Consider the following 25,050-nt stretch of genomic DNA (forward strand, 5'->3'; position numbering starts at 1 on the left):
AAGATTAAAAAGTTAAATTGAGCTCAAAATATCATTTTACGTTAAATTTATGTACAAAATTACTTTCAGAATTATAAATTATTTTTTCACCATCTAAAAAAAAAAATAGAATTTTATGGAGTGATTTAACTAACTTTGCTGTCATTATTATTATTATTTTCTTTTTAATTTTTTTTTCTTTTTACAGTAATGCAAGTCAAACTAATAACCAATCTTTATAATAACAAGATAAAATGGGAACATTTTTTTCATATTAAGGAAGATAGAAAATAGTTGGTGGAGACCCCGTCACAGCATTAAGAATGTTTTTTTTTTAAATGATAACATTTTATGGAAACTCATTCTTGACATGGGACAAACTTTGTTAGCTATTCCGTTCCTAAACTGGTTTCTTATTTTGCATACCAATGGTTGATTCTTTTTAATCATTTATGAAAATTTCAAATGGAATTAACTATGACTAAATGCAAATGAGATTTTTTATTTTTTTTAGAGAAACAAATCTTGTCACAATTTCCAATCAATTAGAGGAAAATGTTTAGAAAGCTCTACTCTTGCAATATATTTCCAAGTGTATTTTTGTTTTGTAAAATAAATGAAGAGATTACATGGGGGAGGGGGGGTACAGTCATTTGAACATTTTTATAAAACATGAAATCTTGATTTAAAAAAAAAAAAAAAAAAGATTAGCTCAATCGGAACAGGGAATTTTGAACAGAATCTGTAATTGTGTCGGAATCAGGAAAAATTTTGGAATTGTCTCATCATTAATATTTGTATGCATATACTAGCGGATCTACCCAGCCTTGCTCGAACCATATACAAAAAATGAGTTGCATTTGACTACACTTGCTAAATGATTTTTGTTTTAATTTAATTATTTTTACTATGTAATAATTTATATCAGTTTGTTAAAAAAAAAAATCCATTCACGTTGGTCCACTGCTATGAATTCGAAATAGGAGCATGTGAGAGAGAAAAAAAGTTTTAAGCGGTTACGATTTTATAAAAAAAACAAAACAAATTGTGATTTTCGTAAGTAATATTCACACATTTAATACTAATCTGATCTTTAAATCAACTCTCATCTAAATCAACTGCCGATTAAAAAAAAAAAAAGTTTCCTCTAATTATTTGTTTTGAACCAAGCAAATAATACAAGCGATAAAACAAAAAAAAAAATATTAAAAAAAAATTTTTTTTTAACCCTGTTTAGATGCAAAAGCTTACCAAAATAAACATTTTCGAAAAAATGTTAAAACTAAACATCCACTGTTAACGCGAACACAAAAACTAATAGTTCTCAGACACTCTTCTAACCTGTTCAGCCTCGGCCAAAGTCATACCATGACATTGCAAATTTATGTACTTAAAGTATCCGAGAGGTGAAACGGTTCACGCATGTGCAGATATTGAAATCATTTAGGAGATGATTTTACGTGGAACCCCCCCTCCCCCATCCTCAGATTCTGCGGTTGTTAAGGTAGAAAATAAATTAATATTTTATTCTAGATTTCACATATTATATAAAGACACATACGTACACACTTACAAACATCTTTCCTTTATATAATAGAAGATAATTATTTGATGTATCCACATAGAATGTTATATTTTTATCTATCGATTTTCGATCCATAGGCTTACAACGGGTCATGTTGCAAACTGTCACGTCGCTTCGTATGCACTCAAGCCAGGTTTTCTTTGGTCTTGCACACACCCTCATACCTAGATTGTCCATGTGTAGCATAGAATTCATGTAGGGATGGCACACTGTACATGGCCAAACCACCTGAGTACATAAGGCATCACCCCCCCCCCCCCCAATACTAAGCTTCTGATAGAGCATATCTAAATAGATTTATGACTACACATCCACCATTCATTATGCAAAGAACTGTTTATAAAGTAAAGGGTACTTGTACAGTTTAATCAAGACATTAAAAAATGAAAGTATCGAAAAAAGGTTATATTGTACCCATTTTGGACTGAAGATTTCCGAAAAAAAATTTCACTTAATTTGATTGAGTAGTTTTTGTCTTTTTTTACAGCAGAAAAACAATTTTTTATGAGAGCGCAATGAAAGTAGTTATCTTTTGAATTTTTTGAACACTCCATGGGGAGATAACTCCGTTTAAAATGCTGACACTCCCTCCCCATCTTTAATACTAGTTTTTCTTCCTAAAAATCGAAACATGACTACCTTTTGCTCGGTATCATAACAAATTGTTTTTTTGCTGTAAAAAAAAGAATGACTTGATAAAATTAAGTGAAATTTTCCTCCAGAGAATTTCATTCTATAACAGATACGTACAATATAACCTTTTTTTTTTTTTCCAATATTTTCACTTTTTAATGTCTTGATTAAACTGTACAAGTACCAAGTAAAGAACCTTAAACACACAAATGAGCTCGGTTCTTGTTCCAGAATTCCTCCTATATTAAATAGCAAAAATAAATAAGCATCTGTGTGATGCACATACTTGTGACATAACAAAAATATCACATTCCAAAAATGACGTAATTTGATGAAGTAGTTTTATTCCTAAGTACAAAAATCAAATTTTATGAGTAAGAGAGGAACAACTTTTTCACAGCGCCATCTTGAAAGTAATCTCCAGAAACAAAGGAAGATAACTTAACAATAATTCAAACATGCAAGAGTTTTATTAGTTCTATGCATTCCCATTAGTTGCTTAAAAATTTATGCGTTTATAAAAATAAAACTACTTGATTAATTTACGTTATTTTTGGAATATGATATTTTTATTTCATCATACACATTTTTCTTTGTCTTTTAATATATGGAAAATTCTGGACAAGAACTGAAAGCTCTAATTTCTCAATTCCTTCTTACTCTAGAATTATGTGGAAAATATCATTTTTTTTTTTTTTCTTAATGTAAGTTTTATGCTCCTATGTCTAAAACAAGTACAGTTTTTCAGATGGGTTTGTTGGATAGAAAACAAATATTGAGGTGGGTTTGGCTTTAAAATTATAATTATAATAATTTTTAATTCAATTTTTTTCCTTTATTTTTCTTTAGGCTCAAGACAGAACAACGAAGTTATACAATGCTTACTGCAAATACTTACTGTCGTATGAGATGCTTCCAGACGAAGAAAAGGCTAAACTTTTGCAGCAAGTCAAAGAGGAAAGAAATCAACGGCTACAACAGCGACAGAATAAAGTTAACCATACCTCCAATGAAGAAGATGGTCCCAACAGATGCATGGCTAAGGTTAGTTACTTCCCTTGACAGGATTCTTTTTTTTTTTTTTTTTTGAGCCGAAAACCAATGACCAGTCCTTATCTTACATGAAACTTATTCTAAAAATTGTAGTAGCCTTTACCTAACAGGTAAGCACTGTTTATTATTATTATTATTATTATTATGGTACTTGTACAGTTTAATCAAAACCTTAAAAAATAAAAATATTGAAAAAAGTTTAAATTGTACGTATCCGTTATGGAAGGAAGTTCTCCGAAAAAAAAATTTCACTTAATTTCATCAAGTAGTTTTTTTTATTTTTTTTACAGCGAAAAAACAATTTGTTATGATACCGACCAAAAGGTTCGATTTTTAGGAAGAAAAGCTAGTATTAAAGATGGGGAGGGAGTGTCGGCGCTTTAACTGGAGTTATCTCCCCGTGGCGTGTTAAAAATTTCCATAATGGCTGACTTCAACGTGCTCTTAGTAAAACGTGTTTTTCCACTGTAAAAAAAAAAAAAACTACTCGATCAAATTAAGTGAAATTTTCTTTTGGAGATCTTCAGTTCAAAATGGATACGTACAATATAATCTTTTTTTTCGATATTTTAATTTTTTAATGTCTTGATCAAACCGTACAAGTACCATTATTATTATTTTGTATATACATGTATATATTTATTGAACCTCTGCAGGGATGGTTAATATCATTGAAACATAGATTTATCTGCATAGGAACTAATTCTCCTTTAGACAAAACTTTAATGGGAGCTAATTTTGGTTGAAGCTTTTTCAGCACTATAATTGGAATGCCGTCAGGGCCAGCTACTTTACTGGAATAAAGGTTTTTGATTAGCTTGGCAATATTATGTACAGATATTCGTATGTCACATAGTGTGTTTTCAGATACAGGAGGAAATATGAGGGGTTAGCGGCCTTGATTGCATAGGGTGGAATTAGCTGTAAAGTTCTTCACAAAGAGTTTGGCTTTGTTTGATGCTGAAAAGATTACCTAAGGTCCATTGATGATGGTTGGGATAGAGCACATGCTTCTGGACCCTGTTTGTTATTTGCCAAAACTGGTGGGAATCAAGCTGCTGCTCAGCTACTTTGGACTTAACGAACTGAGCATACAACTCGCTTACATTCTTTATTACTCTTTTACAGTGGTTACTGGCAGTCCTGAAAGTGGTTTTAGTCTAAGTACATCTATTATGTTGGAAGCAATGGAAAAAATGATTTCTGTGCGCAATGGCAGCAGCATATTCTGAAAAGAAGTACTGCTGGCTGTTAGGTTTTTGCTGGAATTTTTTAAGGGTATGAAACAGTCTATACCTACAATTAACCATTCTGTCAAGTCTTATACTATAAAGGACACATTCTTTTTAAATATGGAACGTAGAGGTAGATCTGATATAAATATATGGAAGCTATCTTAGTCAGTCAGAGTATTGATATACTGTACAATGGAGAGGTATGTTTGAGGATATTTCATTTTTATCTTAACTGATACAACCGAGTAGTTGGAAGATCCCAGTGGAAACAGAATGGAGGATTAACATAGTTCAGAGCAATTTGTGAGAAAAAGGTCTAGGAGACTTGCATACTGACCATCAGTATCGGGCACACAGGTGGGTTCATGAACAATCTGAGTCAGGTCATAACCAAATAGAGAAATAATGACAGAACCTCCCATCATCATTTATCTTGTTTAAGTGGGCTAACCGTTCCACATTGTGAACATTGAAGTCTCCACAGGCGTGAATATTAGCTGAAGGATAAGCAATCAGGGTGTGGTCAATTTTCTTAGATATGCTCTTAAAGATAGTAACTCCACTGTTGTGGGGGTGATAGAGGGCAAATATAAATGCAGTAGTGTGAGCAAGTGCAACTCTGAAACACATATAGGGTAATTTAGGGTATTCTTTGGAGATATTCCTACCACATGGAAAGCTATCTCTCTCAGCACATATTCCATGCCCATGATGATCTTGGGGGTCAGATTTTGATGTTAAGTTAGAGTATCCTTTAATTACGAACTCATAAAGGTAACGAGTCAATCCAATGCCAGTTTTGCTTAGGAATAATAAGTCTAGTTTGGTCTCCTGTAATAGGGTTTCAACCTCTGGAAGGTTGAAATGTAGGCCCGTTATGTTGGAGGAGGAGATATGGTGGTAGGGGTCTACATTAGAAGTTGTTCTGGATTTAATTGTGTATTTTTTCTGGAGACTTGTCATGATGGCGTTTTGGCATTTGTGTAGCAGGTCAACAGAGTTGGTTAGAGTAGGGCAGAGAAGGAAAGTAAGGAAGAAAAAGAAATGAAGAAATTTTTTTTTTTGTTTGTTTTTTTTAAGCTCATGATAAGGTAAAGCCGTAATAATCACCCACTAATATGCCATCGAGAAGCTCCACCAGAAGCTACTGCATGGTTTAGAATCCATTCACCAAATGGCAATACAGCAGCCCCAGTATGTAGCATCTGCTGATAGGACAGCCTCCTTAGTGGTTAATCCACTTCGGGGCTCTTACTATCAGGCGGATAATGTCAGCCCAGTTAAAACGTTTACCTTTAGCACCCTTATTAGTGACATGGCTACAAAGACATAGAAACAGAAAATTTCTGACATCTTGGCGACAGTTCATGCAAAAATATTGCCGACCTAGAATACAGCTTTTTCTTCTCCTTTTGTCAGAAAAATCATTCATTTTAAATAAGGAATTAGGAACAAATTACGAGAAGCGAGAGTCATGGGAGCTACTGATAATGCATCCACAATGAATTTTTTACTCTTCATTAAAAAAAAGTATTAATAATAATAAGTATTGTACTTAATATAAATTTGACATGTTTAGAGGAAAGTATGGCGATAGGTTCCCCTCTCACTAACTGGAATAAAGAACGAACTCAAATTCATTAGCAAAGTATGTAATCCTTGCAGCAACTCTGTTATTTTCCTAGAATCCTTCCCGACTTGATTTGGATAGAAATTGTCTATCCCTTTTACTAACATATTCAATGCTAGGTGGCACTTTATTAGTATGACTATTTGATAAGTCTACTAGAAAATAGCGTTGCCAGTTTTTGTTTTTGCTGAAGAACATGTGGACAGACATTCGTTCAAAATTGTAGAATGCATTTATTTTGAGGAAAATAGCAAGTGAATCACAAACTGCAAATTAATAAATTCCAATAATAAATTTAACAGTAGTATTACACATTTAATAAAATACAATCAAATAAAAAATATAAATTAAAAATGATTAAATATAATTAATGTTAACATTTACATCTTATAAAAAAGAAAATAAATATCGTGAAATTCACAACTTATCTGCTAAAAGCATCTATTCTCAATGTATAACTATTAAGAATCATCTTAGCTTGATACATCTCTGCGTTTAACAAGATTAAAAAAAAAAAAAACGTAACATGCCATTGTTCGGCAGTTGGACTAGTGTGTTTTAAGGAATATGATCCTCACCAAAAAATCAAGTAATCTCAGGAGGGCAACAATGAGTATTGTCTTTTGCTATTAAATACCTCAAAAGAGGTTGATATACCATGGGACTGACAAAACAACCTTTTTCTTTGAGCACATCAGTCTGGAAGGATTTCTTTCACCGACTGAGAGCAGAACAGATATTGAACTTTGATTCTACCCTCAAGTCCAAGAGAACATGTTTTTTTTTTGGCCTAAAATGATTTGAAGAATAAAATGAAAGCAAAAATCTGATGCAATTTAGTAACTTTTTAATCATTTTTCATTGAATTTTACTCTTTTTCATTTTCTATTTTAGGGTAAATCTACATCGGTAAATGCTTTTCAACGAGTTGCACGTAATTTACAGTTAATGTGGTTCCGTGATGATCCGACCCCAGAACAAGTTGAGGTAAATCAATTTTAATACTTTTTTTAATCAATGTATTCGATTTCTTGTTCTGACAAAGTTTATCCATTTTCATAAAACCGATGTAAGCTGTCTTATCTAAAAGAATTTGACCTAATTGTATTTCATCTCATTGCTGAAAGTCATCAGCAGAATTCAAATTAGTAAAGATTTATCTTGAACAATGTGTAGCTATTGAAGCATAGGAATAATTCAAAATATTGAAAAAAAAAAATTTTTTTCTAAATTATTTTTTAGACGGTAAACAGTTACATGCAATGAGACTTCGTCAGGCAACCCTGAACTTTTCAACACTATAGAAAAAAAAAGACCTTTTTCTTCTATAGTGTTGAATGGTTCTACATCTACATCAATGATCTCCCAAAACACATACTTAAATCATTCATTGACATCTATGCTAATGACACTACCATCTATGGCAACACATCAAAGGCCGTAAATGACAGTTCTCTCCGATTCTCTCTCCTCTGATCTTGAGCGCGTGGTACAGTGGGGGAAGAGGTGGCTGGTTACTTTTAATGCATCCAAAACCAAGCTTCTATCTTTACATCATCAACGCTCTGATCCCCATCTGGCATCAATTGAAATGGATGGCTCTTGTCTTGAGGAGGCTCCATGTTTTGATAAGCTTCTGGGTTTGACCTTTACTCCTGATCTGAAATGGAACATGTATATCAGGTCTGTTGCCAAGGACGTTGGGAAAATGGTAGAATCCTTCTACCGCTCCAGAAGATATCTCACTACTAATGCAATTCTCTATCTGTATAAAAGCTAAGTACATGCAAGGATGGAGTACTGCTACCACATCTGGGCAGGAGCTGCTAAAAGCAGCCTATCCTGCCTTGACAGAGTACAAAATAGACTTCATGGCTTAGTGGAGGATGCCCTTTTCTCTTCTCTGCAACCTCTCTCTCACAGAAGAGACGTTGCGAGCCTGTCTTTGTTTTATCGTTATTTCCATGGAAAGTGCTCGTCTGAGCTCCAATCTCTGGTACCCCCTCGCTAGTCTTTCACGAAAAACACCCGTTTAGCTGAAACTACTGTCATTAATTTTCCCCACTCTTTATCTGTGCCTAAATCCAAATGTAGATTCCATGAGCAGAACTTCTTTCTTAGAAGTGCACAACTATGGAACTCTCTTCCGTTTGCCTGTTTCCCACCTGACTATAACTTGGATGTCTTCAAGTCCAACATAAACAAATTCCTGACAAACCGCCCTCTTAAGTAAGACACTTTATCAAATCTCCAATACTAATGATTACTATGATACTATCCCATTGATTACTGTACACGCAATAACCCTTATCCCCGAGTGGCTTCCAGGCCTTGATAAGTGGTGATCTCCATGTAAAAAAAAAAAAAAAAAAGTTGGAAGTAAAGTTTGACTTATAAGCTTTAAGGCTATTTGGATTTAGTTTGACAAATCTGTTAACTTCATATGTTAGATAAAATAATTTAATTTCGTTCAATCTCTAATATTTGCATATGTGCTTTGTGTTTGTATTTTAGTCAGAGTATTGGAAGATTGTTGAAGAGGCAGCATCTCATGTTGCTGTACAATGCGGCCATATTAACTCAGGGAATCAAACCACTTTCCTTCCAGTCAAGAAAGATGGCTCCACTGCCAAGTAAGTTTCTTTGAAAAATTATGGAAAAATCAATTTATCAAGATAAGCAACAAATGGGTTGAGAATAATTGAAATATGAGGTCAAATAATTAAAAAATAAAAAAAATTGCTGGTGTGATGGTATTAAAAATCAAATACCTGTTGATGTTGTATTTCTTATAAATATCTGTAAAATAGCAAACGGCTTTAATGACTAAACAAATTTTTTATTTCAATTATTTTAAATCTTAAAAATAATTGTTTACACCTTTTTTTTTTTAAAGAAACATTTTTAACTGAGATATTCTGTTTAATTTTATTTTTGTTTTATGAAATAAAATCTATTAAGAAAAATAAATTTCATTCCTTTATGCTCAAATATATTTGAGTTATTTTATAGACTTGACTGATAAGTTCACCTAGTGACCCCAGATGAAATCAAAGTAAAATTTCAATGGTATCTTTGGATGACTTGAAAAATTAACCCTTATTGAAACTAATTTGAATGTTCTATTAACAGATAGATTCCTATAACACAAACATTGACACACAAGGAAAATTGCATTTAAATTTTGTACATTAAAATTTCAATGAATGGCTCCTATTCTCAGAGGAAACATGATTAGCAAAATAATATTCATAGAAACTTCATGGAATAAGGGGGGGAGTCTAATTTTTGTATTCCTTTTCGTAAAATAAATTTGTAAATTTATTTTACGAAATTTAAATCCAATTTTACTTATATTATTGCTCTATCTTGAATATTGAGCCTTTTCATCTGGTTGGAATTGTCATAAATATAATACTAATATTTATGTACTTAAAGTTTACAGAATTAGTCTATTTGTAAACTGAAATTAAATTTTTTTTTTTTGTGTGTGTGTGTGTGTGTGTATATATATATATATATATATATATACACACATGTTTGATTAAATATAAGGGAAAGCTTATGTTGATCTCTTTTTTGATCCAATTTTTACAGTTGGTGAATCAATGATCTTTTTTTTTTTTTTTTTTTTTTTTTTTATTCAATTTTCACCCCAAACAAGGCACAGTCCCACTTTGAAGCAGGGGGCTACTATCAGGGACTTAATTAGCGGGGTCATTATGAAGGGAGATGAGTAGAAAGATGTTTGTTAACATTACACTTGAACTTCTGCATATCATTGCAGTTGGGAAAGCAGAATCCCGGAAGGGAGTTCCAAAGACCCGCAGTTCTGGAGAAGAAACTATTGGAGTAAAAGGCTTTCTTGCACCTAGGGATCTCTACTGTAAAGGGATGAGACTTAGTAGTTTGTCGGGGGTAGTTACGTCGGGGAGGTACAAGTGTTTGCAGTTCGTCAGAGCATTCACCATTGAAGTATTTGTAGAACAGGTAGAGGGATGCAACATCTCGTTGATGGGACAGAGGCTGAAGCCTAGATGACAGTTCAGGGCCTATCAGGTTGGCGACTCTCTTTTGAACCCTGTCCAGGAGCGAGAGACAAGAAGCAGATGCACCAGCCCAGATGTGACAACAGTACTCCATACATGGGCGAATGGTTGCCTTATAGAGGTATAGGATACTGTCAGGCGTAAGTAGTTTTCTGGCACGGTAGAGGGAGCCAACCTTCCTTGCAGCAGCCTTGGCAATGCTCTCAATGTATCTATTCCAGTTCATATTCCCTGTAAACGTTAGGCCGAGGAGTTTAAAAGAAGTACTTTCAGGTAATGTGTTCTTAGCCATTGCTATTGGTGGTAGAGAAGGTTTCTTGTAGTTATTGAAGGAAACAAGCTTAGTCTTAGCAGCATTGAATGTGACCAACCATTTTTGTCCCCATTCCACTACGGATTGGAGGTCATCCTCTAGTGTTTCTGCCATTTCCTTGGATATGTGTTCATTTGTTTTCCCCTCATATCTGTTATAGAGAGTGGTAGAGATCTAATGTTATATTCCAATATGAAGAACTCTTCATAATGTCAAGCGTTTCCAACTTGCACGGGTTGTCATCAGGTGATGATATTACAAATTTATTAAGAAAATCATTTAAAAACGTTTTTAAAATATTTTAATCCTTTTGCACCATTGTAACCAGCTTGATATGTTTGCACTCACGAATGAATAATTCTTTGAGGATGGGCAGACCAAGTCTACAGTTTGAAACAACGAGGATTGCAGTGTTATGAGTTATTATATTACAGAGGTATTTTTTGAAAAGGTGTTTGTTATAAGATGTTGGTGATTAAAGCTTGGATGGGAGGTGGAGTTTGATGTTTTTAAGTCACCATTTATCAAGACCCATAGGCCACTAAAGGTAAGAGTTAATGAATTTGTCAAGAGGACAGTGAAACAACACCGTAACGATTGATAACCATAGTTGAGATTGGCCAGATTTTAGATCAAGATGATTCAGCAAAAAATTTTTAATGTCGGACTTGAAGTCTTGTGGTATAATGTTCCGAAGATGTGTAGTTCTTGGGAAGAAACTCTGGTCATGGAAGCTTACTTTTAGGTACATAGGGAGGAAGGAAAATTATCTGTAGTTGTTATATCTAAATGAGTTCTTGTCGTAAATGTATACAGATTACCAATCTTGTTTGTTTACCTGTCGTCAGAGCTTGTGACATGTATTCTTCATAAAATGAAACAGACATTGAATTTATTTCTAAATTTTGTACTTTTTTCTATTCTAATGACTATGATATAATTCAATCCATCTAAATGCACAAAAATGATTATCTGAACTATTCCTACAACCCTTGCCCCCAACAAATAAATTAAAATTATTTAGAGATTGCGTTTTATTTTTATTCTTTCAGAGACCTATATGTTCCCTCTCAGCATATTCATATCTAACAACTCGTGATGACGTAATATTTACACTTTACAGCAGGTGTTTGTAATTTCTTAAGAAAGAAAAAAGGATTTAATTGATTTCTTTTTTCTATTTGTAGAAATGGTTGGAATTTTAATGTTTTATCTCAGAATCCATTATCAGTATTAAGACATCTTGGACCGGTTCCAGGTAAGTAGAATTTATCCAAATCATTTCATATTTACAAGGTGTTTGACTTTCTGTTGTAACCAACAATGTTTTAATAGTTTGATATAAAACTGTGAATATAAATAAAACTATTAAAATATCTTTTTAATATTTTTTCCCTTTCCATCTTCTTTACCTTCCCGTCTTTTATTTCTTTCTCTTTCCCCTTTATATGTCTCTCTTTCTCCAACATCTATCTTCTACTATTTTCTTCCTCTATCTCCTGGCCCTGTCGGTGGGGCATTAGAATACACCGACGCCCCCCCCCCCTGCAGAGGGTAAAAGTCCCTCAATGGGGGTCCTGGATATGTCTTTAAACTATATCCAGTGGTGAGGCCCCAGCTTGCGGGCTTTGGGGAGTGTGGAGCCACCCTTTAAATTACCATTGCTCCCAGGTCCACTCTGACCCAGAGTGGTAGTACCTGTTAGGGTTCCAACTATGGGTTAAATAGAAACCGACTTGAAAACAACAAATATGTTCTATTAAAAAATTTTTCTTCAAAATCTTTGGATTCGGCATTAAATAACCCGAAAAGGGTTGATACGCCGTAAAACAAAAACAACCAAACAACCAATCCTCTATCTCCTGCTTATTCCCCAACCTCTATGTCCTTCTTTCCCCTCTCTCATTCCAACTCCATCTCTTTCTCCATTTCCCATCATTCCTTCCTCTATCTCTTTTATCTCCCATCACTCTTTTTGCATGAAAACAATCACAATTCACACAGCTTAAAATTAAATTAAAGTGCATGTGTGTGTGAGCACGCGCGCGTGTTTTCCTGCATGTATCAATAATTTATTCTAATGTATTTCCTTGATTTTCTTCGTTCCAGGTGTGACACTGCCTATCCTCCATATTGGAATGCTGTTCACTACATCCTGTTGGTCTGTCAACAGGCACAACCTCCCTTATGTACATTACTTACATTCAGGGGCTGATCTCATTTGGTTTGTATCAACCTTGATTATTAAATGGAAAAAATTTTAATGAAATTACAATGCCATGAATATTCATAAATTACATCTTTTCACTTAGAATTTTATTTTTAGAAAAAATATATAAAATTATCTCAATTAAAAAAAAATACTTATTTCAATTGAATAAGATGAAATTATTCAGAGTAAAAATGCAACAACTTGAATTTCTTGAACTGACTACAGCCATGATCGAACATGAAATTAAAAATGAGTAAGTCTAATGAGTGTGGTAGAGTCATGATCAGGCCTTTAATAGTGAATATAATGCCTGCTATGCTTGGAACCTTAATAATGACCATGTTATGATTGACCTTCCTTAAATTTTTTTTTTTTTTTTTTTTAAATGAAAGTCACTCCAGACAACATGAGAAGCTAACAAGAATGAAAGATGTTTATTATAAAGACAGGAGATAAGAATCGATTTGAGATAAATAAAGACCTAGTAAGGGATTAATTTTGAAAGCATTCAACAGGAACAGCCTTCCGTTTTCCTGCTTTCCAGCTGACTACAATATGGTTCTTCAAGTTCTTGATGAGCCGTTCCACTTAAGTTAACAAATTCACCGAATTTCCATTACTAACGATTACTATATTGTCCAATTGACTACTGTACATTCTTAACCTTTATCCTTGAGTGATCTATGGGCCTTGATAAGTGGTTATGCCTATGTTAAAAAAAAAAATAGAGTTCCACATGTCTGCAGTTCTTGCAAAAAAAAAATTAGTGGAATAAGCTGTATTACAATGAGGTATCAAAACAACAAATTAATGGAGACCACTAGACCGAGTCAAACATGCTGGAACAAAGGAAGCTGAGAATAGATCAGACAATGTGGCATATAATGTGATGAGACCTTTAATAAAGAATGCCCTGTTGCAGACGTCTTAGCTCTTAATTTTCTGTTCATTGTTAGCTATGGCATTGTAGATTTGGCTGTCAGGTGCACAATCTGAAAGTTTGTTTAATTTTGTTTTGATGCATTAACAGATATGTCTGGTGCGGACAATGAAAGAGTCACTCTTGATCAATTAAATGATTTAGGAATTCCTCAAAGTTTTATAATTATACATGGACCTTCGATTTACACTGAACACATTCATTCAGAATAGGTATAGACTTAATATCCTGATGCAAACTTCTTAGGTCTTAATTCGAATTATTACCTTTCGGAAAATACTATATCTGACTAGGAATATTTTTCAAATGGACGTCATCTTCGTTATCAGCAGCAAATTCAAGTAATAATAGGAAATACTATTAATAATACATTATTGAGAACTGGTTTTGTTCTGTGAAGTTCTAATAGGTCCACCCTCCCAGGATGTGCCTTCTCACGCTTTAAGAAAGGAATAGTTTATTGCTAATTGCCTGAGGCGCTCTAATCGGAAATTTTCAACAGGGTCACCCAGGCATTTTTTGCAGGCCAGAATGCTCTTCCTCTCAAGCACTGGTTTTTCAAATCTCACTTTCCCGAACATGTGCCACATCTTCCTGTCCCGTGGGAGCAAGATAAATATAAAATTAATCGTCAGTAAATCTTTTGATTATTTGCTTTTTTAAATAAAATTTTGATTTTGTTCATTGAAGCAAGAATTTAAATTTTTAGCTTTTTTTTTTCTTTTAATTTTTAAAGGTATTCCATTCCAAAACAGAAACATAAATTAAAATTAGCAATGAAAGAATTGGTACCAGGCCGAATTGGAAATGGTGATGCTTGGCTTAAAGAAGATGCTGTTATGGTGAGTTCGTCTTTTTTTTTTTTAATCATTGTATCAGAATGACTTCTGAAGAGTTTTTTTTTGTTTTTTCTTAGGAATATGAAGTTCTGGTTTTTTTTTTTATAAAAAAACAAAAAAAATCAAATGCAAAATTTCATATTTTAAATTTAGTTAAAAAAAGAAAGGGTGGGGGAAGTCATATTTATAAAAATTTATAGTAAATTTGTCCCTAGTAACTTTTTTCTGGTCTGACCATGCCGTACAATTAAAAAAAAAAAAAAAAAATCTTGCATCTTCAGAAAATATGTTACAAATGTAACCATTCTGGCCTCTATCAAAATTCTTCTATCACTCTACACTCGGGCCAAGATCAGTGTAGTATCTGTTCTGATGCTACACTTCACCATTTTTATCCTCGGTCAGTGAAGGAGAAATCCTTCTAGACTGAGACAATTTTTATTTTTGTTCCTATCCAAAGTGCCCCTTTTTGGGGAGCTGGATTTTCCCCACATTAACAATTGACCTTGTGGGGAGGCAAGTAAATAGGAATTTTCTATTAAATACTTATTTTTCCCGACAGTTTTTTATTTATTTATTTATTTTTTTTTTTTTTAAGAAATTTAGTTTTTCAGTAATTTTTCTTTCAACATTTTCTTTATATATATATATATATATATATATATATATATATAAAGAATAACAGTATAACTACATTCCAAGAGCTAAATATTTATTTTTCTTAACAGCTCTTTCAGCGTATTAAAATTTTGGTACATTTTTTTTTTATACAGATACTTTTTGTTATGCAGAAACAATCATCATTATTATGTCAATATTGAATCTTGTGCATATACTCGTCAGAAAAAAAAAACAAAACTAATATATTCATCAACATTTCTTTTATTTCAAGACTTCCTCTGGATGATTGATTTGTTGAAAAAATTTTTTTAATGTTTTTCTTTAAATCAATCATCTCGAGAAGTCTTAAAATAAAGACAATATTGATAAATATATTAAATAATTTTGATTTTTCTATCATATTGTAATATTATTTTCATTAAATATTCAAAACATTTTTCAGTTTAAATTAAACTTTGCTGATTTTCTTTTCTTGGATTTTCTTCTTGGTTTAGGTAAATCCTGACTTGCTCTTGAAGAAAGGCATCTCGGTCGGTCGTGTCGTACAGAAGGAACACCAATTTGTTGTTGTATTTCCATATGCCTACACATCATCGCTCACATGTGGTTTCAGTGTGTCTGAGTGCCTGCCTTATGCCACACCTGACTGGTTACCCCTCGGACAAGCCATAGCTCAGGTGAGCTAATTTCTGATTCTTTATAATCTATTTTTAATTAAAAAAAAAAAACCTTTTTGTTGGTTAAATAATTTTTCAAATATCTATCTCGGAATCTATAAAATTATCCATAAAATCATACTACGAAATATGTCTGCAGCTTATCTCCAGTTTTCTAGCATTAAGCAACGCAAATAGCCTGAACTATCTCCATGAGAGGATGCTAGACTATCTCTGATTTTATTTCTAAATTATTTCATTTTTTGTTGAAAACATTTAATTTTTTATCTCCTCCTTCAAGGTTTTACGGAGAAACTGTTTGTGGCCGGAAATGTTCTCGCTTGATTCTTTATTACGCCGTATCGTCAAGGCCGAACCGGCCGTGAGTGATGAGTTATTAACCCAAGCACTGCCATTCTTAGAGAAAGCAATGTAAGTTGATATTTGATTTCATTTTTTTCATTCCTCTTTCTCTCTCTTCCTAAAACTAAATAAAACTTCTTTGAGCAAAGTTTCCTTGCCAGAACTACCAGTTTATGGGATATAATACTGCTGGACTGTTTCTCATTGTTGTTTTCAAGTCCAATGTAAAGAAATTCTTGTTGGACTGCACACTTAATAATCAAATTCTTTTCAATCATCATCATCATGGTGTTGGCTCGCCCTCATTCTCGAGTGTCCTTTGGACCTTGATTTGTGATTCTTTTGTAATAATAATAAAAAAATAATTATATGAAAAATAAATAATGTTGTAACAGAACATGGGCGCGTGTATGGCAGCTATATGCAAATGCTGAGATGTGTGCGAAGTGACATCACTGTAAGGAAAAAGAAAAAGACTATAAAAAGGATGTGTGCACGGACCGACGAGCACGTTGGAAAAGACGATCACGTCACAGACGTAACGAGAAGTCATGCATGGCGGGAGAATGAGAAAGATCTTTTCTTAAAATCTGAAACAGTGGGTTGAAGTTCTTTCCTATTCCTTCTCTCCTTTGCGACTGAGTCTACAACATGTTGGGTCCTGAGTGTCTACCTGTTGGCACGTGTGTAACCATGTATTATGTTTCATCTTCTCTTAAAAAAAAAAAAAAAATGTTAATGCATATCAGGCATGTGAGTTTGCTGCTTTTTAGCAGAATTCCAGAAGTTTTTTTATGCCGGAAAAGTGGATTTCCATTTAAATTGTGAGAACCTCACATGCTGCTTTTTGGTCACAATCCATTTATTTTTCTATAATATAAATCTCAACTGTCTAAATGTATGTATGTATGTATGTTTGTATGTCTGCCTAAAACTTTTGACAGAGGTGTCAGATTTTCACGAGATCTTCAATTTCGTTGTTTTTGTTACCCTTTTTCCATACAAGCACACTGTAGTGATGATACCTGTCAGGGCATCTGGTGCTACCAGATCAGGCTGTCTGAAGAAACTGGCTTCCTGACCTAAAGGTCCTGGATATGACCTAAAACTATATCTGATGGTGAGGCCCCACCTTGCGGGCCTTAGGGAGTGTGGAGCCACCCTTTGTCATTGCTCCCAGGTCCACTCTGGTAGTACCTGTTAAGGTCCCAACTATGGGTTAAATAGAATCTGACTTTAAAAAAAAATATATATACTCCATTAAAAATCGTTCCTCAAAATAACTAGATTCGGCATTAAATAACCTGAAAAAGGTTGATATGCTGTAAAACAAAAACAACCAATCCTGACCTAAAATGTACCAAAACATTGATGTTATTGTTTTTTTTTTTTCCTTTCTCTTTGCAAAACTCAATCCTGTTCTGCAAAAAAAAAAAAAAAAAATTTTTTTTTACCTCTACAAAACAATGAAACCAAACACCATGAATAAATATTTGAAGATATAAGGAACTTGAAGCATAAAAACTTTAACCAAAACGAGTGAATTTGGCATTAAATAACCTGAAAAGAGTTGGTATGCCATAAAACAAATCCCAAACCGTCGGGTGAGGAAGCTCATCTAAATTTTAGCTTTTTATGCCCTTGATTACTTTCAGCCTTGATATGCATCTGTATACTGTTTGAATAACCCAAACGATAAGCATATCAAATAATCTCATAACTAAATCCATGATCAGTATCAATATCAAAATTAACACCAATGGGAAGGATTTGTCAGGTATGTGTATGCGTTATGATAATGTATGGGAGCAAAATGTGTTGCATGGAAATAAATGGATATGATGATTCGACGCATGTGCAATATGAATCTTAATAGAACTGACGACCACAGAGTGAGATTAAATCTACTTAAAGTAACGGGAGAAGTATGCAGAAGAGGAAACTAATGTCATATTGAAAGTATGTATCAACATTGTGGTCACATTGAAAATATGGATTACAGGGTTAATAGATGTAGAACAGTTAAAACAGCAGGGTTAGTTTAAAGGGACCAAGGAAAACAGGAAAATAAGAATTGACTTGGGAGAAAAAGGGATGAAGAAAGGCCTATTCATGTGGAAGTCAAATTTTTAAAGTCCCCTAATGCAGGGTCTATTAGGCGATGGTGTATGGAAATGGAATCTGACCAGTGTGAGTTGAGGACATGTGTTGCATGGAGAAAAAATGACATGAAATGATATGATTGATGTGTAATGTTGATTTTAAAGAGTTGTTTAGATCTGATGACCTTAAAGGAAGATTAAATCTGGACAGTATAGGAAAATGGGTGCAAAGCAGGAAACTTTGTTGGTTTGGTCACATTGAAAGAATGAACGAGATATCTTGGGTTAGTAGATGTAATGCAGTTGAGAAAACCGGGTAAGTTGATCATAGGAGGAAGTAATAAGAATGGACATAAGAGGGATGAATAAAAACTTGGTCAGAGTTAGATTAGTCTGGAAGGCAATTTCTAAAAGCCATCTAAGATGTCGGCATGTAAAAGAGACGTTAAACCAAATATGGTGATGATGTTCAATCTTTTAACAAAAAAAAAAGGGGGGGGTAGAATATGGCACAATATTTTAGGAAGTGTGACATGGATTTAGTTACAGATAAAATTAAAATGGCTATTATAATAAAACTAGCAGGGTCGCTAGAAATTGTCCAGGGTTATAAAAAAATAGTTTAAAAAGTGTAACATCTTTATATTAAAACTTCCATCGCTACCTCCCTCAATCTTTCTCTTTTTCTCCTCCTTCACTGCTTTTCCCTGATCCCTTTACCCCACCTTTCTTTCACTTCTATTCTGCTCGTTTCTTTTCTATTGAAAATAATGATAATGTAAGCCATTCATATTTTATGTAAATAACATTGTTGCATGGAAATAAATGGATATGATGATACGACGCATGTGCAATATGAATCTTATAGACAGGCTTAGAACTGACGACCACAGAGCGAGATTAAATCTACTTAAAGTAACGGGAGAAGTATGCAGAAGAGGAAACTAATGTCATATTGAAAGTATGTATCAACATTGTGGTCACATTGAAAATATGGATTACAGGGTTAATAGATGTAGAACAGTTAAAAAAAATGGAAATGGCTGAAATCCCCCCCCCCTTCCCAATGAAACCTGGTCTTGTTGACTTCTAAAATAATGAATAATTTGTTTTTTAATTTTAGGTATTATTCATTCAGGGCAATGCTGATATAAAGTTTATTAACTTTGTGGATGTTTGTTTTCTGCTTGTTTTTTTTTTTTTTTTTTTTACTTTTAGGTGGACACACACACACACACACACACACACAACTCTTCCTTATAAAAATTGTAAATAGCCAACCTTCGTATTGAAGATTTATAATTTCTGCCTAATGAAACCACTTCCAAAATTGAATGTGTTAGTATTGAATGTTGTTATAGGCACTTAATCTTGTGTTGGTTATCTTAAATTCTTACGATTCAATATATATATATTATTATTTTTTTTTCATTATTACAGAGAACATGAACTCTCTCTTCGGAAACAGCTTTATGATGCTGGTCTGAAAAATTCCAAAAAAATGAATGCTAATGAACCCTTGGTGCCATCCTCTCCAAAACGGAAACGCCTTAATGACGGAGAAGAGGAGAATCGGTGCGAAGTGTACAAAAGAATTTGTTACTTTTCAATGGTAAGCAACAGCGGACATTATTGCAGTTTCTTTTTTTTGTTGTTTGTTTGTGGAGTGTCCTATTTCCTTTCTACAACTGTGAGTGTCAAACTTTGTATCAAAGTTGAATCATTAAAGCTTTGATTTCAATTTTTGGTTTGTGGTACCCCACTTCCGACCTATAATACTCCCTCCCCTTCTGTATTCTAATGAATAAAACAAGACGAGATTTTCGTGAACGTTTTACAGGCAGGGACCAAAAATTGGAGCTCAGTTGAGCACTTTCCATGGAAATAATGAGTAGAGAAATAATGCTCTAATCAGTAACTGCCCTCAGATGTGGCAGCAGGAGGTATAGGACTCTTGGATATGTAGAGGATTGAATGAGGCATTTTGTGATTAGTTCTTGCACAGAATTCCCCATCCTCGTATTAAAAAATAAAAATGAAGAAAAATCTGTATGATGAAACGAAAATATCATATTTCAAAAATTATGTGAATTGATCAAGTAGTTTTATTTTTCTAAAAGAAATCATTTTTAAGCGATTAATGAGAATTTGTAAGCATTACAACATAAATTTTACAGGTTTGAATTATTGCTGAGTTATCTGTTTTTTGAAAGATTGTTTTCAAAGTAATGGACAAGACAGCTGCTCTTTGGTTACTCATAAAATTTGATTTTCTTGTTTAAAAATAAAACTACTTGATCAATTTACATGATTTTTGGAATATATTTTACGTTTCTGAATTTTTTGAAATAAGGATTGGTTATTCACATCATTTGGATTTCTTTGGACTACTGTTCTCATCTTGAGTGTCATTTTCACATGCTTCCCTGTGAAGTAAATAAAAGGCTCTGTTTGAAATTCCATTCAGATTTCCGAGTTCAATAGAAACATTTGAGTTAGACAAGATACATCTGAAGGTCAGAGGTTACATCAACCGAAACATAAAAATGACACTCAAGATGGGAACAGTAGTCCGAAAATCCAAATAATACGAATATTTTTGTTTCATCATGGGTATGTACATTAAACTGATTTTTTTTTTTAAATTTTGTTTTAAAAATATAAGGTGAATTCTGGACAAGAACTGAAAGATCCAACTATTTTTTCCCCCCAGCAACTTGATCAACAGATTACATAAGTCTTTCATTTTAGATCAGTCTTAGAAGCTTATTAAAAGTTTATTCAAGAGGCAAGAACAGACTAGTTTCCTGTTAGATATTTTTTTTCAGGCCATTTATGCAATATGACATAACAGCATCAAGATTAAACATGGATCCTTTACGTGTTTGGATTTAGAAAAGGGCTTTCTTTTACTATTAAAAATAACGACAGTAGACTTTTCGTTTTAGTCGCTTTTAACATTTCTTTGTTGATTTTCTTCTTCCTTTCTAATTGTTTCCAGGTTGTGAATGAAGTGGATGACAGCCTGTACTGCCTCGATCATGCCCTCACTCATATCCAGAAAAAACGCAACCTGAAAGCCTGCAGACTTTATTACAGATACTCAGATGTAAGTCTTTTTGTCATTCTTGCATTGCCTTTGTCTCTTTTCCACATGCTTTTTATTTTTACTCTTTTTCAATCTAAACAAGGCATGTTGCCACGTGATCATCTCTAACAGGGAACCGTGGGGAGTTGAGCAGCAAGATATCACTTCACATTACATTTAAACTTCTGCAGTTTAGTATAGCCAGAAGCAGGAAACAGGGAGAGAATTCCAAAATCTAGCAGTCCAAGGGAAGCAACTACTAGCGTAGAAGGCTTTCTGACATTTAGGGACCTCAACAGTGAAGTGGTGGAATTTTGCTGCTTGTCAGGTTAGTCAGGAGTGTGCGTGTTGAAGTGGGAGAGGGGGTACAAGTGATATGTGTCCATCAAAGCATATTGTAAAACGGGCACAGTGATGCAATATTGCGACAATGGGATAGCGGTTGGAGTTTGGCTGATAGTGTGGGACCTATTAGATTTGAGACTCTTTGTAGCAGCCTTGGTAATGTTCTCAATATATTTGTTTCAATTCATGTTGCCTGTGAATGTAGTTAGGTCATCATCTTTCATTGTCACAGTATGTTTTCATCGATCAAGACTAAGTAAATGACAGTTCAAGAAGTATGGCATGGTTTGCTTGAAGCATTGTTAAAGAATAAAAGGTGTTTTTGAAGACTTGCAATGAAGGAATGTACCGTCGTTATGAGCAAATAAATAACAAATAATTCAATGATTTTCTTTTTTAATTAATTTTTTTTTATTTATATTTATCTGCCTGAAATTTTTTTTTTCAACTGTGGATGGTACTTATTCCAAAGATCCTTTTGGGTAATAACCCATCATCAATGAAGAAACAAATCCTCTCTCTAGGCTGTAAATTTTAATTACAATTTACAACCTAGAGAGAGGATTTGTTTCTCCATTTGATGATGGGTTATTACCCAAAAGGATCTTTGGAATAAGTAGCATCCACAGTTGAAAAAAAATATTCAGGTTGATATATGAATATGAATAAAAATTTAAAAAAAAAAATGATTGAATTATTTATCATTTATTAATTTATTTATTTATTTGCTCATAACGACTGTACATTCCATTCATTGTAAGCCTTCAAAAATACCTTTTAAATCATAGTTCATTTATTTATTAAACTCTTGTTAGAGAAAACATTTTTCTAAATCATGACATTAAAATTTGCATTAATTTCTACCTAATTTTCATAGGCAGAGGATTATGTTACTCAAAATGTGAAGCTTAGCCAAAATAAAAAAAGAGACAATTTTATATCTCGCTTCTTGCTCATGTTGTAACAGTCACACAACTAATTTCCACTCTACACCTCAAATGGGAACAGAGTTGAAGTTTGTGCTTGCATCATTATGGGATGTATCTAGACCAGGGTTCTCCAAACAACATATCCAGCCCGACAAAGTCTTTAATACAGCCCGCGGAGCTCTTATGGAAAATGTAAAAATATTCAGGAAAAATTTCACAAATGGAAATGTGAGTATGGTGTGGTGGTTTTTCTTTTTGTTCAGAAAATGATTAAAAGAATGAGGTTTTGGAGGACCAATTTCACTAAACGGCAAAACTAATGAGCAAAACCGTATAAAACGCGTTCAGGTCATTTTTTTTTATTTATTTTTTTTATTTTGGCCCATGTAGCTCTACTCCTCCCTCCCTCATAGAAATCAAGCAAAGTGGATAATGTACTTGCTAAAATTCAGTTGTAATTTTAACTCTTATGGAAGTGCAGGCGACAGTCAAGATACAATTGCGAATTACTTAGGACTTTTATACAGACCTGGCTGACGGAATAAGAGCATACTGTACCTGTGGATTAAATAAAGGGTTTCATTTGAAATTCCATCCAGAGTTCAACAAGATACACCTGAAGAAGGTTGGAGGTTATATCAATTGAAACATTGTGTGAATAACAATCAATATGAAAGCATTTAACCCTTATCCCTGAGTGGCTTCCGGGCCTTGATAAGTGATGACCACCGTGTAAAAAAAAAAAAAAAAAAAAAAGCAGTAGTCCAAATAATCAAAATCGTCAATCCTCATTTAAAACTTCTGAAATAATCATTTTTTACACTAATTATAAAATTCATTTTTCTGTTGTTACAAAATAATATATTCGAGTTATTACTCCAATGATTTTTTAAATTTTATTTGAGAGTACATTTCACAAAAAATTGTGGGGATAACATCCAAGATGAGAACAGTAGTCCAAAGGATTGAAATAATACATAATATCAGTCCTCTCAAAAATTCTGAAACAATATAATCTTCATCATTATTATTTTTATTTTTTTCAGGAAGATCTTCAAGAACTGTTGAAGAATGCTGCAAATCGGCTGAATTCTAAGGAGTCTGGTACAGCCATCACTGACTCTAGTCCAAAAAGAAAATCCACCAAAGTCAATGAAACATCCAGAATCAAAAAAACAGAATGTTGAATGATCGCAGACAACGGCACATGAAAGAAGAAACTAATGCCAAAAATAATGGAGAAGCTGTATATCGTATTTAAAATAAAATTTAAAAAAAGAACAAACAAACATTGGAGTTGAGAGAGGAAAAAAAGATTTTCACAAACAATGTTAGAAAAAGATCATCATTTATACCCTCTTTCCCTCCCCACCGTCTTAACAAAATCATTTCTTGAGTTCAGCAAGCAAAAAGACTAAAATTGACTCAAATTGATCTTTAGTGCAAGATCAACTTTATTTTGGCTCAAGGATTCTAAAATATGCTCTCTGCCAGGATCTCATACTCAGGAACTGCTGTGATATAGCCTGGACTATTTTTTATGGGATATTAAAAAAAAAAAAAATGAATGGTACAAAATTTGGTTCTCATCCAGAATTCAACCTTAAAAAAAAAAAAAAATGAATAGTACAAAATTTTTAAATTGCCTTCATGTGAAGATACATCATATAAGTTAAATTGAAAAGATTCTTTTTTAATTAAAAATAAAAAAAATCGGTTCTTGTCCAGAATTCGCCCTATATTAAGAAACAAAAATTAAGAAAAATTTATACGATGTATATACTTGTGACAAAATAAAAATATCATATTCCTAAAATTATATAAATTGATCAAATAATTTTATTTTATAATAAGAAAATCAAATTTTATGACTAATAGAAGAGCAGCTGTCTTGTCTGCAATTTTGAAAATAATCTAAAAAAAAAAAAAGAAAAACGAAGGGAAATAACTCAATAATTCAAACTTGCAAGATTTATGTAGTAATGTCCCATTAATCACTTAAAAATGATTTGCTTTATAAAAATGAAACGGTGTTTCTAATCATACAAACAAGGAAATTTCGAATTTCAAATAAAACAATTGTCATTGTCGCAAAGAGTAACATCTCCTAAAATTATGGAAAATGATAAGGTAGAAAAATAATGAAAAAATGAAACTGTTTTCGATATTTATGAGGATAAATTTTGTTCAACATTTTGAATTATGTTTATCATGTGGCATAAGCAACAGATCTTAATTATCTCCCCTGTTAACTTATCTCTATTTTAGTAAGCGTAAGTGATTTCACTTTTCACAAATTTCTTTTTTCCTTAATTATTTTTCTACCTTATCGTTTTTTTCTAATTTCTGGATATATTACTATTTGAGACCTGACAATTACATAGATGCCATTTGTTTCATTTGAAATTCAATATTTCTTCATTTGCATAATATAGAAGCACCAGTAAAATTACTTGATCAATTTATATGATTTTGGGA

The 25,050-nt window shown here is 33.0% G+C and overlaps 1 protein-coding gene across 3 annotated transcripts in view; it reads left to right on the forward strand.

Annotated features, from left to right (window-relative positions):
* The window catches only part of LOC145293275 (uncharacterized), a 341,197-nt gene extending 316,677 nt beyond the window's left edge, over positions 1-24,520 (forward strand). For all 3 annotated transcript variants that reach the window (XM_080139879.1, XM_080139887.1, XM_080139895.1), the window contains 11 exons: positions 3,047-3,241; positions 7,010-7,102; positions 8,630-8,748; positions 11,665-11,735; positions 12,587-12,701; positions 14,366-14,471; positions 15,584-15,766; positions 16,047-16,177; positions 19,651-19,822; positions 21,212-21,319; positions 23,619-24,520. In XM_080139879.1, coding sequence (XP_079996005.1) covers positions 3,047-3,241; positions 7,010-7,102; positions 8,630-8,748; positions 11,665-11,735; positions 12,587-12,701; positions 14,366-14,471; positions 15,584-15,766; positions 16,047-16,177; positions 19,651-19,822; positions 21,212-21,319; positions 23,619-23,759 — 1,434 coding nt within the window. In that variant the 3' untranslated portion in view covers positions 23,760-24,520. The remainder of the gene's footprint in view (positions 1-3,046; positions 3,242-7,009; positions 7,103-8,629; positions 8,749-11,664; positions 11,736-12,586; positions 12,702-14,365; positions 14,472-15,583; positions 15,767-16,046; positions 16,178-19,650; positions 19,823-21,211; positions 21,320-23,618) is intronic.
* Positions 24,521-25,050: the final 530 nt, after the last annotated feature.

The sequence above is a fragment of the Euprymna scolopes genome, chromosome 2, assembly GCF_053919585.1.
Source record: "Euprymna scolopes isolate OS-2025 chromosome 2, ASM5391958v1, whole genome shotgun sequence".
Classification (NCBI taxonomy): Eukaryota; Metazoa; Mollusca; class Cephalopoda; order Sepiida; family Sepiolidae; genus Euprymna; species Euprymna scolopes.